Source organism: Anas acuta, chromosome 19 (genome assembly GCF_963932015.1).
Source record: "Anas acuta chromosome 19, bAnaAcu1.1, whole genome shotgun sequence".
In the NCBI taxonomy this organism is placed as follows: domain Eukaryota; kingdom Metazoa; phylum Chordata; class Aves; order Anseriformes; family Anatidae; genus Anas; species Anas acuta.
The window spans coordinates 8,058,639-8,072,613 of record NC_088997.1 but is presented as its reverse complement, the minus strand read 5'-3'; the positions used below and the strand labels follow the sequence as shown (position 1 = coordinate 8,072,613).

The 13,975-nt window shown below is 41.3% G+C and overlaps 1 protein-coding gene across 1 annotated transcript in view; it reads left to right on the top strand.

Moving 5' to 3' along the window:
• ZZEF1 (zinc finger ZZ-type and EF-hand domain containing 1) overlaps nucleotides 1-13,975 on the top strand; it is a 60,046-nt gene that overhangs the window by 289 nt on the left and 45,782 nt on the right. The window contains 10 exon segments of the mRNA XM_068656377.1: nucleotides 3-98; nucleotides 100-345; nucleotides 4,639-4,783; nucleotides 5,895-6,089; nucleotides 6,986-7,157; nucleotides 7,801-8,000; nucleotides 9,084-9,294; nucleotides 10,690-10,806; nucleotides 11,818-11,996; nucleotides 13,038-13,136. Coding sequence (XP_068512478.1) covers nucleotides 3-98; nucleotides 100-345; nucleotides 4,639-4,783; nucleotides 5,895-6,089; nucleotides 6,986-7,157; nucleotides 7,801-8,000; nucleotides 9,084-9,294; nucleotides 10,690-10,806; nucleotides 11,818-11,996; nucleotides 13,038-13,136 — 1,660 coding nt within the window.

The following is a 13,975-nucleotide window of genomic DNA, read 5'->3' as shown; positions in this document are numbered from 1 at the left end:
AGGGGGGCGAGGAAGGCATGGAGGGGGCGGCCGCCGCGCCTCAGCCCGGCTCCCCCTTCCCGGCCGCCGCCGCCGCCCTCCTCCTCAGCCGCTCCCCCCGGCCCGCGCCCGCCGCTGCCGCCCGCTGAGGTGCTGCTGGAGCAGGGCCGGCTGCGGGAGGCCACGGCCCGGCTGCGGGAGGCGGCGCTGCCCGAGCCGTTGGTGTCGCGGCACCACAGCACGCTGGTGCGCTGGCTGGAGGAGCGCCTGAGCCGCGGCGACGAGGCCGTCAGCCTGGAGCAGTTCTGCGAGGTGCTGGAGAGCGTGTCCCGCCTGGCAGCGGGCTCCCGGGGAGAGAGCGAGGAGGTGAGGGGGATGGGGGGGGGGTCAGGGGGGTGAGAGGGGCTGCGGGGTGCTCATAGGGGTTAACGGGGCCTCACAGGGGCTGGGGGTGCTGAGAGGACGCTGGGGGTGCTGTTAGAGGCTTTGGGGGCCTCATAGGGTGTCTGGGGGGCTCGTAGGGGTTAGGGATGCTGAGAGGGCAGAGGGAGTGCTGTTAGGGGCTCAGGGGGCCTCATAGAGGCCAGGGGAGGTTCAGGTTGGGAATGAGGAGACATTTCTGCTCAGGAAGAGCAGTCAGGCACTGGACGGGTTGCCCAGGGAGGTGGTGGAGTCCCCGTCCCTGGGGGTGTTTAAGGAACGGGTAGGTGTGGCGCTTAGGGGACGTGGTTTATCCCTGGGGGTGTGTAAGGGAAGGCTGGATGTGGTGCTTGGGGACATGGTTCAGTGGGTGATGGTGGTGGTAGGGCAATGGTTGGGTCAGAGGATCTTGGAGGCCTGTTCCAACCTAAATGATTTTAGGATTCTGCAGTGGCCAGGGGGTGCTGACAGGGTCTAGGGGGAGCTGAAGGGGCCAGGGGGACCCCGGTCGGCTCCACCCAGGATCCGCAGCAGGCTTGGGGCAAAGGGCTGTGCTCAGTGAGGCAGGAGGCACCACGCTGCCATCGGGCCGGCTGTCAGCCCGCTGAGGTCCCTTCCACTCATTCCCATTCCCAGTGACTGTGCTCAGCAGCCACTCCTCAAGTTGGAGCCCGTTTACATCAGCAGTGCCCCTGAGGATGCCCCCACTGCAGGTGGCACAGCTGGGAGAGCCCAGGGAGAGATTCCTCAGGGGGACCTCGTAATGGGAGCAGCTGGTTCAAGTTTGCTAGACATAAAATTATTGCTGCTTTTCAAAGCCAGCAGTGAAATTGCCAACTGTCCCATCAGCATCCTGTCACTTGCTGAAAGTAAGAGTGTTGGACAACTTGGGAGCAAGTAGAGTACCAGTTCCCTTGGCAGGCAGAAGGCCTTAAGATAAGGTTTTAGTGGTAGAAGAGAGCAGTTTCCTTTCACCTGTGGGAAGGGGTATGGGGAACTTAACATTTAGAGCATTTAGTTGTGCAGCTTTACTCTCCAGCTAAGGTTTAAAGCCCAGCTGGACTGCCCTGTGGGAATTTCACGCTCAGTTAAGGAAGTGGTGTGTCTGGATTTCTTGCTGCATGCAGTTCCTGAGCCTCACCAGTGACTTCCTTCTGTCTTTGTCGTGCTCCCGAGTAGCAGAGCAGTGTGGTAAACTGAGTATTAAATTGCACGTGCACTCCTTGAAGTCAGTGCTGACATGGAAACAAGGCTGCTGGAAACTGGGAAGGGATTAGTGTTGTGGTACGAGTCGGTACATTTGTACCAGACTGTTTTACGTAGTGTGCTAAAACGCTGCCTCTGAGTTTCCAGTTCCTTTTCAAGAACCGATAAACAACAATTCTTCATTTGTCACAACACTAAAAGCGTGAAATTAGTACATCAGGATTCTTTCTGGTACTACAAGCAGCTGAGCTTTGCAGGCTGCAGAAATACTTTGGGGGTTGTCTGTAGTGCAGATCCTCCTTGGCATGAAGGCTCCAGGGTTTTTCCATGCTCTTGGGAGTGGGAAAAGACTTGCTGCAGGATTTCTGATGGCACAGACTTGTGGCCACATCTCGTCTATCCTGCGACGTGGAGATGTTGGGAGCTGTGTGGGAAACCTTGGTGTCATTGCTTCTGCAACTGGCACTAGCCCATGGGCTGGAGCAGTTCACATTTCTGGGATGTGTTTTACGGGGATGAGACATTAGCGTGTGGCTCTCTGACGTGTACGTGGACTACATTTTGATCTCCCGTTAAGCTTTTCTGCTCTCAGCGTGGGGCTTGTGAACACATGTTGAATGCCTCATGGGCAGCATGTACATCTGTTAAAATACACAGTCTGTTTGCTGGATAAACCCAACCTCAGAATCCTTTTTCATCTGGTAGTGCTTCAGCAGCTGTCATGTAACGTACCTGACTCTTGCTTGAGAAGTGAATGCTTCGGTTCTGCTGAGAGCAAGGCACAGAACACAGAATTTTCCTGTCCCACTTGCAGTGCTCTGTGGTGCTTTATCCCTGTGCCGTGTTCCTGAGCATGGCTGCCTTGTCGTATCGCCTCTCTCCATGGGCACGGTTGAACTTGGTAGGAAGCGTGCAGAGTTAATGCCTTTATTAAGGAGAGAAATTAATCTGGACCGTCATAAAGCTGTTCCTGCCTTTGTACCATGGCCCACACGTGGACGCGGGAGCTCCGGGTGCTGGCTTGTGCATGGGTGTTTTGTTGGCTGCCCGTGCATTGCGCCCTTGCACAGGGCAGCTTGGCTGAGCGGTGGGAATTGTGTGTGCTTTCTGTCAAATACAGAGTTTAAGTTATCCCAAACAATCAAAAATGGTTTTAGGCTTTAGGATGAGTGAGGTTATAGAGCTGCTGAGGTCATAGGAAGAGTTTGCAAAGCAAGCTGCAGACCGGTGCGTTCATGTGCACGTGGCAATCTCTCTGCAGATGAAATCGCCAGATACTGGCTTAAAGCAGCGCTCAGCAGCTCCAGCCTCATCTTGTTTGTGGTTTGTTTTCACCAGTAGCATCACCAAACTTGCTCACCTGTTCACTTCATGCTGCAGTCATTACAGTTTCTCTTCTAGTAAGAAGAGCAGAAGTGAGGCAGTGGCAAGAGCGCCTTGGTACGAAACTGCACCTTGATTTGCTTGGGCAGCAGCTATGTTAAACTTAATTCCTCTGCGTTGTAGACCTCAAACAAAGGTCTGGTTTGCTCTCTACCTGATGCCAGCTCCAGCCCTCTCTGCCAGCCAGACGTTTTGGGAAAGGCTGGGTGTTAGCACGGGCCAGGCTGTGACAGGAGCCTACCAACGTGCCGGGCTCTGCTCGGCTCTGCACACCCACACACCGCTGGAGCTGTGGGCACTCCGGTACGGTGCTGAGCCCTCATACTTCCGGAGGACTTTGCTCTCATTAAGGTGCTGTAATTATGTCATGGTTAATTGGCAGGTTTATTTTATCTAATCGCTTCGGATTATTTCTCTCCAGGATAGCGTTTTAATGGTACATCAGGCCTGATAGCCAGCCAGCGAAACGGAGGTTCAGGCAGAAGCTTCTGCCCAAAGAGCAGCCGTGGCTTCGGCCTGTCCGACACCTGTGAGCTGCCTCCTTCTCAGAAGCCACCCTGACCTGGCTGTGTAGCTGAACGTGAAATACCAAGTGCAGGGCTGGGAGACCCATGTCTCTTTTTGTTTTTTATATCTCTTTTATAAGCCCATTCCCAGTTTATATGAAAAAAGGTTCTGGAAATTTCGCTTCTCTTCTTTGGGTATCCTCAGATAATATTTTTTTTTGAGCATTGAACAGAAGGTCATTTCAAAATTACTTGTGAAAATATAGCTAGTTTATATATATAATGTATACTGATATATATATATATCTCAGTGTGTCACTGGTTTACGAGTTCTCTGAAGTAGCTAGTTTAAACCATTTACGTTTATGAACTCAGTTCTCTTTTATAGGCTTAAGCTGGATAAAAACGTCATGTAAGTTTGTTACCACAAAGACGTGAAATAAATAGTTGTGTAAATTACTTTTTATAGGTGCTCAACACACCTGTTATAATATGAATTTATATTCAGGTCAAAGTTTATAAATCTGTCTTCAATAAGAATAGAAATCTTACGGACTTCTAACTTGTTCCAATGTTTTCATAAATACTTTGATAAACTATTTGAAGCTGGTATTCAGTGCAGGAGGACAGCATATGGAAGGAAATGCACTTTAAAAGCCTGGTTCTAGGGATACTTTCTTTTTTTAAATAAAGATTTAAAACCTGAAAGAATTTGAATGGGCGCATTCAAAGTGAGGTAGGTGTAGCACTAATGAGTAATGGATTGTACTGCTTCTAGAAGAAACTTGCCATGTAATGGAGGAGATTTTTAACGTTCTTTTGTGAGCTCCTTCTCAGTCACAGATGCTGGGTGGATGGATAGTGCTGATTCACTGGTATAGAAGACGTGCTGTCTCCACCTAAGTATAACTACAGTTGACTTTTATAGGAAGGCCGTGCAAATGCCTTAAAACTTGCTAAAGACTGCAGATTTTCAACCAGGCTGTTTGCCATTGTCTTTAACTCAATACCGCAGAAAACTGATTATTTTGATTTCATTTGATGGTGTTTTAATGTTTACTGTTAAGGCTTATATGCAATACCTGGAATTTCTGCTTGAAGTAATCATGCTGAAATAAATTTTCCTTTTTTTGTTCCTCTTCAGGCTTTTGCACAATTTGATGCTGAAGGAGATGGCACCGTGGATGTGGAGAATATGCTGGAGGCTCTCAAGAATTCTAGTGGAGCTAATCTTCAAGGGGAGCTGAGCCATGTCATCAGGCAGCTGCAAGCTTGTTCCCTTGTTCCAGGTGAGAACAGAGTGGCACAAAAATGTTTTCCCAAGTCCTGCCTCTATATAAGGAATGCTGCTTCAATAAACTGCTTTAATAGTGTTTCTTGTCCTAATCTTGTCAAACCTCTAGTCCGAGCTGTTCTTGCTTCCCTAGTATCAGACAAGTGAAATTGTAAATTAAAAATGTCCTATAAATACATCCAGCTGACTTACTTTCATAAGTAACCATTATTTTCTTCTCTGTGTGACTGAGGAGCTTCTTGTCCTTGTTTAGTTTTATCTCGCAGACAGAAAAGAGTTTCTTGCAAAATTCTGGGGAGTACTTAACTAATGCAGTAATAGTCTTGTACTTGCTAGCTGGAAGAATAAATCCTCCACTGAGTCTGTGAGGTGATGAGTCATGTACTTTATCATTATATTGTTATGTAGCTTTTGGAATCCTGCTAAAACATATTTCACGTTTGATAGCATATATTCTGGAAAGTGTCAGTTTCCAGAATTTGAATTCTGGGATAAGTATCAGTTACTGTCTTTCCTTCCAAGCTTTTAATGCTAAGTGGCTAAAGGGGATTTGCCTTAGAGGATCAGACAAGAAGTGTTAGAACTGGTTGATAAGGAAGTCAGTGGAGAGTACTTATGGGGTATTATTTGATACATCTAAATATGCTGTGATTCAGAATACCATCGGGAAGAAGCTAAAATTTCTTATGTAGGTGGTAGAAAACATTAGGCACCTCTTTGGGAATAATCCATAGTGCCAAAATCCACTAGTGCCTAGTGTAGCTCAAGGTAAGTGATGTGAATACATCACCTCTTCAGCCAAGCAGCATGTTTCAAGGTAAGGGTTTAGAACTTTTGGGACAGAAAAGTAAGTATAAAACTGAGATTTTTGGTGATTGTTTTGAACCCTTTCAGACATTTCAATTAACTGGCAAGTTATTTACAGTCCTGCTGTAGAGGTTGCAAACTTGAGCTACTGCATATGGTGGAATATGGTTCCAGTATCAGCTCTCATGCTTCATTTGAATTTACAGGGTAGTAAGAGGTAAAGGGGAAAAATGATGACCTGGTTGCTGAAAGGTCAAGCCAGATGTTGCAACAAAAGTGGAAATAATATCTCTTTCTAGGTTTCATTGATATATTTTCTGAATCAAAAGAGCGCCTTGGTCTTCATGCATCAATGATATTGAGATTCTTGCACCGGAATCGAATTTCTAGTACTGCCATCCCATACCCGGTGTTGGAGTACTTCAACAATATCTGTACTATGCGATCTTCTGTGTTGAAGGATTCTTTAGATCGACTTCTCCTAAAAGAGAGAGGTATGTAACATTTTCTCTTTTTTTTCCAGAATGGTAGTGTAACCATAGCTTGAAGAAGAGATTGCAGATACAATAACAAGTGTTATTTACTGTTAAATCTTTAACAGTCATGACTTTCTGTTTTTATGAAGTTGATCTGCACACTTCTTATTTTTTTTATTTACATTTTTGAGGCTCATAAATTGATTTCCTAACTGCCTAGCATTCCAAGTAACACACTTGGGTGTTTCTCATCTTTCTGGTGACCTGTTTCAGAATGGCAATTGCTAATTTGTGTTATTCTTTATCCAGTCAAATATCTCTACTAGTTGCAGGGAACAGTTTCCATATGGAGATGAATGTTTTCTGAAGCTGACTGTTCAGTATTAAAGTAACTGTTCTGGGGTGGCAGTAGTGAAACTTTTGTTATATTTCAGATGAGACTTTCTTGGTGGTTTCCCTAGAGGAAGAGATCCTTTTCTTCCTCTTGAAACTTGATTTCATGGTATTTTCAGATCTCTGCACTTTTTTTGAAACAGATCAAGTCATCTTGGGGAAACAGTCTGCTTTGTCCTTTCCCTAGAACAGCTGGATTAAGGTTTTCTCCATCATAAGTTACTTTTTTCTCTCATCTTTTTGGATTTTGGCATAAAAATAAAAAGTGCTGATGAGACCAGAAATGAAATGAGGAGATAGAACTAGAAATAAAGTTGGTATTTTCATACTGCAAGTGGTAAATTAGGACTATTGTGATTTCATCTGAAGTAAAAGTTTTCTGTCAGAAACACTTCTCCAGGAGCTCTGTCCTATGCCACCAAGTTAATTCATATGATATTATAATAAAAGTATAATGGTTCTTGAAAACAAGGAAAATAAGAATGTTAGGAGTGATTTCTTTTATTATTATTTTTTTTCAGAATACCCCAGTGACTTGAATGGCAATCAGGAGCTGGACAAACTGAAGTCTGTCACAAAGTGCTATACTCACATAGAAACCTCATCCAATTCCGCTGATATTGACAAGATGACAAATGGAGAAACAACGTCCTTCTGGCAGTCAGATGGGAGCGCTCGCTCGCACTGGATACGGTGAGTGTCGCAGCGCAATGTCCAGCTGAGTTTTGTAGGTCTCACAGCAGGAGTGTAACTGGAAAAAATCTGAGAATTACTGAGTGACAGATGAATCTATTTGAAAACATGTCATGGATTTCTGCATAAAGTTTAAAGGCCTAATGAAGCCTTTAAAGGCCAAGCATCTTCCATGCTGATGCACATGGTTGTTTAGCTAAACTTTCCAACCCATATTACTGTGGTTAGTGCTTAAATGGAAGTGCTTTGACACCAGCTAGACAGTTACTGCTCCTTGAAACAGAAGTATTTAGTGATTCTTTGGTCTAGGTGGGTTTTTTGTTTGTTTTAGGTTTAAAAACAAAACAAAACAATTTTGTCCATTATTAACACTACACTTTTATTCCTGAGGAATTAATTCTCAGTTGAAAAGCTGAACAACAGAAAATTTTACGGTCTGTCTATCAGAGGTGATCGTCTTTTAAGCCAACAACAAGTTTTCTAACACCTATACCATGATACAGGGTTGGTAATGCCTATGAAGCATTAGATAACTCCCAGTGGATTTATTTATGTTTGCAAAAGTGGAAACTGGGTGAGGCTCTGCTTAAAGTGAAGTGTTTGATTTATCTTTTTCAAAAAATGTTTTTTCTTTGCTTTGCAGTTTAAAGATGAAACCAGATGTTGTTTTGAGACATCTGTCCATTGCAGTGGCAGCTAATGACCAGAGCTACATGCCACAGCAAGTTACAGTGGCAGTGGGAAGGAATGCCAGCAGTCTCCAGGAGGTCCGAGATGTTCACATTCCAAGCAATATCACTGGCTACGTAACACTGTTGGAAAACGCTAACATTAGTCAGATGTGTGAGTCAATAAAGATACCATTGGTGTATTGTTTCGTTGCTTTTTTGAAGGTGAAAGTTTGGGTAGGTTACAGAATGATGTGTTGAAATGTCAATCATTAGAGCAGAAGCTCTTGGCCTTACCCTTCAGTCAGAGAAATTGTTTTAGCTGTAGTTTAATTTCTTGCCTGTAAGAGAGTCTTCTGAGCCTTTGTCGCGTTGTCTGTAACTCAGGTTAAGGGTTAAAGAGCTAAAATGATTAAAACACATTTTCAGCCTCTCAGTTTGAAGCCATCAGGCAATGTTAAAATATCTTTGCTTGCAGAGTGAAAGCTGTTAGATAATAGTATCGAGCAAAAAGTTGTATCTGGGAGGCTATTTTTTGTACCAAAAGTCTGAAGAGTTGGTTAGGCGGTTCTTGTAAAGCAGTTTATATGCTAAGGACTTCTAAGTAGTGTTATTTTTAAGTCTGTTAGATCTGTGATTGCAATATTGTAATCACTCAGAGGAGAGCTGCTCCTTCCTAAGACCTTTCTGAAGCTTCAGAATCTTTGTCCCTTCAACTCAAGTAGATACTTTTCCCAAAGACAGAGTTTCAGGGCCACAGAACCAGTCAACAAGGCTGTTGTTCCTCAGAGGTAACTAAGAGAATGTTATCTTTGCAAAATGATCAAAAACTTATGTGAATGTTTTAATGTAATTTAATGGTTTGTATTTAGGCTTTACTCTTTCCTTACCTTCCCCATCACCTCCTGACCCAAGACACTTCCTATGTATATAGGTAAAAAAGTATGATTAGTAGTGGTGAAATAATCTGTAATAATTTTCCACTTTGAGGTTCTTTTACTACTTTTTTCCTAATTTGTACCAGTATAATGTATAATGGATCACATAAGCAATTTCAGAGGGTGAATTTTCCAAATCACAGTGTGCATGGTTAAGAAGCATACAAGTGCTAGTTGCCCATATGTGGGAGTACTCTTGTATGTCTGCTGCTATTTTTCTCTGAGGTTTTGCAGTATTTGTGGTTTTAAATATCTGGATTCTTCTACATCTAATCCAACAGAAGCAACGGAAAAAAAAAATCTGCTTTCTGTTTTGACAGATGTACAGATAAACATCAAGCGTTGCCTTAGTGATGGATGCGACACTAGAATCCATGGACTCAGGGCGATTGGTTATCAAAGAGTTAAGAAGGTGGGCGTCTCAGTCTGCGATGCTTCGGCTATCTGGTACTGGTCTCTGCTGACCTCTCTGGTAACAGCTTCCATGGAAACAAATCCAGCATTTGTTCACACTATCTTACAAAATACTCAGTAAGTACCAAACTTCATAGTTGGATTTTTTTTTCACTACTTCCAGCTTTTGTAAACTAATCTACCTTGTGTAACTGGTTTCCACTCCCTCCATTAAGGTATTTAAATGTCTTTTTAGCTACCACATTGTTTAAATTTTTATATTTCACCTTCACATACTAGAACAATTCTCATATCTGTTGTAACTAATCTAGTTGTTAAGCCATGACTGAATGGCTTTGACTCGTAATGTTTTCAAGAAGCCTAGAATTAGATTTCTCTTTGTTAATTTCATTGATTATAACTATTGCACAACTTCCACTTACGAACGGAGCTTAATTTAGCCCATTTTTCGGCATTTTTTGCCTGCGTAAGGCCTTGTCATTCATTACATGGGAATACGGTGGTGTGTATGCAATATCTCTGCAGATGCTTGCTTGTGGTGATTGGCTGTTTTCTCTGTAACATTTCCTTGTTTGACTGCCAAACAGTTCTGCCTGATGACTTGAAGGATTGGAATCCTAATAACATCGCTACACACCCACGTTGACTTTTATAGAGCTTAGTTAGTGTGATACCTCTGCGTTTAAGAGCACCGCTGTCATTATCTAATGAATACTGCAGGCTGAAGTCCATTAATGCTATCTTTAATTTCTGTCGTCTATTCAAAGTCTTTAGAGTGTAGGTGACTTTATATGTGTTCATGTCTGCTTGAGGAATGTTCATAGCTACTTTACTGGAGTTCATAGTTCCTACATAGTTTGGATTTACTGAAACTGAGGGCCTTCAGTTTTGCTACAGTGTAGGTATTTGTTAGCTCAGAATTTATGTTATGTTTCTAATAAGGCCTAAAAACAGTTTTAAAAGAGAAATCTTGGCAAAAATATAAGCATTCAGGAATTGGAAATTCAGTGTTTGGAGTTATAAAGTCCCAGACCAAACTTTGTTGTTGGATAGAACGTCTTTGATGTAACCAACTAGAATTCCTGTTTCCTATTTTCAGGGGTTATTAAATTACCTTAGGAAATCAAACAAAAAATCACGTTGAAATTGGTCTGAATGAATTTAAAATCAATTTTCCCCCTTGTTAATGGGTTCTTGCTCAATTCTGGAACTATTTAAAATAAGGTAGTGTTTAGACATTAAGTTATTTCTAATTCTGTCATAGATTTAATTCAAAACACCTTGATTTATTTCTCATTAAATGTGAGATTGAGACTACCTAACAATCACTGAAATTTCCCTACCTACAACACAATATTGTTTTTAACTTTTGAGAAGATTATCTGTGTAAATAGACTCTTTCCTCATTCAGAAGCTATTTGTAGAGACCCACTTGTAAAAAGTGTAAAGATTTAAATGCCTAATTGTAGAAGTCTATTTTCTTTGAAGTTACATTCCATCCTTTTTTTCTAGGAAAGCACTGCAACACATGCCACCTCTGTCCCTAACTCCAGGCTCTACAGATTTTTCAAGCTTCTTATCTCCAAATGTTTTGCAAGAAGTAGACAGCTTCCTTATAAGAATAACAAGGTAAGATTGTGTTAATGTATTTTAATACAGTGGAAAAGGGTTTAGAAGAATTTGTATAGCAAATGTATCTTGTTTGTTACTTGCCTGCTCTTTATTTTATTATCTTGAAAACTTTAAAGGCATTAAGAAACAGGTACCTTAGATTTTCTGTGTGAGTGTTGGTTGTCTTCTTTTAAAAGCAGTGTCTGCTCCACTGTATTTGGCTTGAAATGTTGTGTGCTAATATAATTTAATATTAAGATGGTGTGCAGTGGCTTAAATGGGGCTAGAGGAGCTTTGATCAAGGAAAAGAAATTTCAACTCCCAGTAATTTCAAAGGTCGAAGACTAGTTTTGATTGCGTGGTGCTGTATTGTGATGGAGCACTGAAGGCAATGGATAGCAGGCCAAGCTGGGGCTACTGTAATACAAAAAAGAAAACTGAGCTGGGATAAGTGTTGTTTTTTGTTTGTTGTTTTTTGTTTGGTTGTTTGGTTGTTTGGTTGGTTTTTTAAGAAAAAAATATCCTCAAGTCATCAGAGCCTGGCTGCTAATACTAAAGGGAATAAAGATTGTGCCAATGTTACTGTGTTACTGCTGTTTGAAGAAACCACTCTTTCACAGAGACTGTTGCAAAGCACAGTCCAAGAACCTAGTGTCCATCCATGCAGGCAGTTTAGGCTGTGTTTGCTAGTCATGATGTTGTCTGGGAAATGTTGGAGCATCCAGATGGCCAAATTCAGGTCATAGGTTCCCTGCTGGGAACTGGGTTTGCACAGAACAGGATGCTTTATTCCTCTGCAGAACTCTCTCTAAAATACCCAATATTTATTATAGCAACTGTAACAAGCCACGCAGCTACTAGGTTTGATAATTTGGTGGTTTAATGACTTCATCAATTAGGTTACCACAGAAGAAACAGATATCCCATATTAAAATTGTACTTGATGCACTTGTCCTGAGTTTTCTTTTCATATTGTTTTTTTTTTTTGTTTTTTTGTTCCCCTTCCCCTCTTTTCTTTCCTCTTCCCAGTTGCTGTACTACTCCAGAGGTTGAACTTACACTCTTGGCCTTTGCCTTAGCCAGGGGGAGTGTTGCTAAAGTGATAAGTTCGCTTTGTACCATCACCGATCATCTGGATACTCCATACAAGGCTTCATCGCTTATCGCTTCTATGGCAACAGTTAGACAGAACCTGCTGTATAAATACGGTAACTGAATAATTGTTTTTTTTACTGTGTGTATGTAAGACAATAGACAGCTTTCACAGTTGGTTTACTTGTTGTTTTGCTGGGGTTTAAAGTGACAAAAGACTTACAAGGTAATGACTGTTACCGAGAAGATAGAGCTTGTGCAACTGAACTGCCCTAGGAGTTTGTGATTAGATAAGCTTTCTGTGATCCACGAATTGAACCGGGTGGCATGATCTTGAGGAAGAAGACATGAACTTTGTGGGCAGTGGGCCCTTTATCAAGACGGTGGCAGTGTTTCTATAGTGTTAAAACATCAGATGCCATTTTCCTTTTATTCTTCCAGTAACACGCTTAATTTTTTGTATGTTTAGCCTCAGTAAATGGTCTCTCTTGCAGACACATACACAAATTTAAAATATTTTAAATATAATGCTGTTAACATCTATTTACAGTTCTTTTGTTTTTACTTTTATAAATTAATCTGAGTATTTGTTGTACCTGTAGAGCCACAAATGCTCTGGCATCAGGCAGCAGGATTTTGCTGTATAGACTGTGCTTGTTTGATAAGTTTGTATTTTCAGGTATCAGTTCCTGAGATTATCATTAGTATCTCATGAAGGATTTTCCCCTTTGTTTGCCTTTTAGTACCTTTTGTCAGGATTTTTTGGCTTGTGCCTAAGAGTACATTAATTATTTTATAATTATAGTATCAGTATTTGCTTTCAAAATTTTTGAAAATCATTTTGTTTTTCCTGTAGTAGCTGCTGCTTTTTGCAAGGCAAGAGTGGTGTATCGTGTAGTATCATGTAGAATTCCAAACACTTGAAGGACCAATAGTTGTCATGCTTTTCCTTCTCCTTCTGTACATATCTAAAACTCTAACTATAGTAATCTAACATGACTTCTTATACATAAGGTTTTTTCTACTTTTTCTGTCTGACAGTGGTAAAAAGCTCATAGTATTGCAATATTTTCAGTTGCTCTTTGTATGAAGAACTTAAATCAGGCAAATAAGCTATATATTTTATGAATTTGAGAAACCTTGTTTTTCTTGTTTAGGAAAACCATTGCGATTAACTTTGCAAGCATGTGATGTAAAGGGAAAAGAAGACAAATCAGGGCCTGAAAACCTCCTTGTAGAGCCATGGACTGGGGATGGTAAGAGCCTGGACTTAAAATCCAGAACATTCAACCATACACAAAGGCTGTTAACAAGGCTGCAGAGCTATTGCATATATATATTTGGCAATACTCAATAGTTTTATGATATGGAAACAAACAAACAAAAAACGATGTGAAAATTCTGTATTACAACAAGGTGAATCTCTCAGGAACCAGTTTATTGTCAAAACAACAAAAGGATATGATCTCGGGGAGAATTATTGATACTTCGCGTGAAAGTAAGCAATAAACTGTCACAAAATTACACTATAGCACATTTTGTGGCTTGAAGTCATGAATCATTCACTGATGGTTTCCCAAATATTGATGGAGAACTATGGTGGAAATCACTGAGATTTTCACTGACTGTGCATACCTATTAATTCTTTGCTAAAGCCTATCTTTGTTAACAGAATGTTTTTATGTACTAGACACAACCTAAAGAAAGAGAGTTGTGTTTCTTGATCGTATGTGAACTGAAATGTCACATAACCTTTCTGAAAGAAAAACGCTGTATATCAGCTTGTACAGTGCTACTTATAAATGAAAGCTATCGTGACAGAAAATCAGGCACGTTCTAAATATTTATTTTACCCCTTTGTATACTTGTGCATATTATTTATTTTTTTAGTTATTTTGTGGATTGTTTCTGGTGTTTTGTAGATCAGTTTGAAGAACAGTGAGTTGTATCAGTGAGCAGAACCACAAGCTAAAGTAATATTTGGGTGTTACTAATAACCTTTAATGGGTAACACTCAGAAAGTAGCTGCAAATACTGCAGTCCCAAGAGATACACTGCTTGAGAGACCTATGTATGCTCTGTGGGAGTGTATACT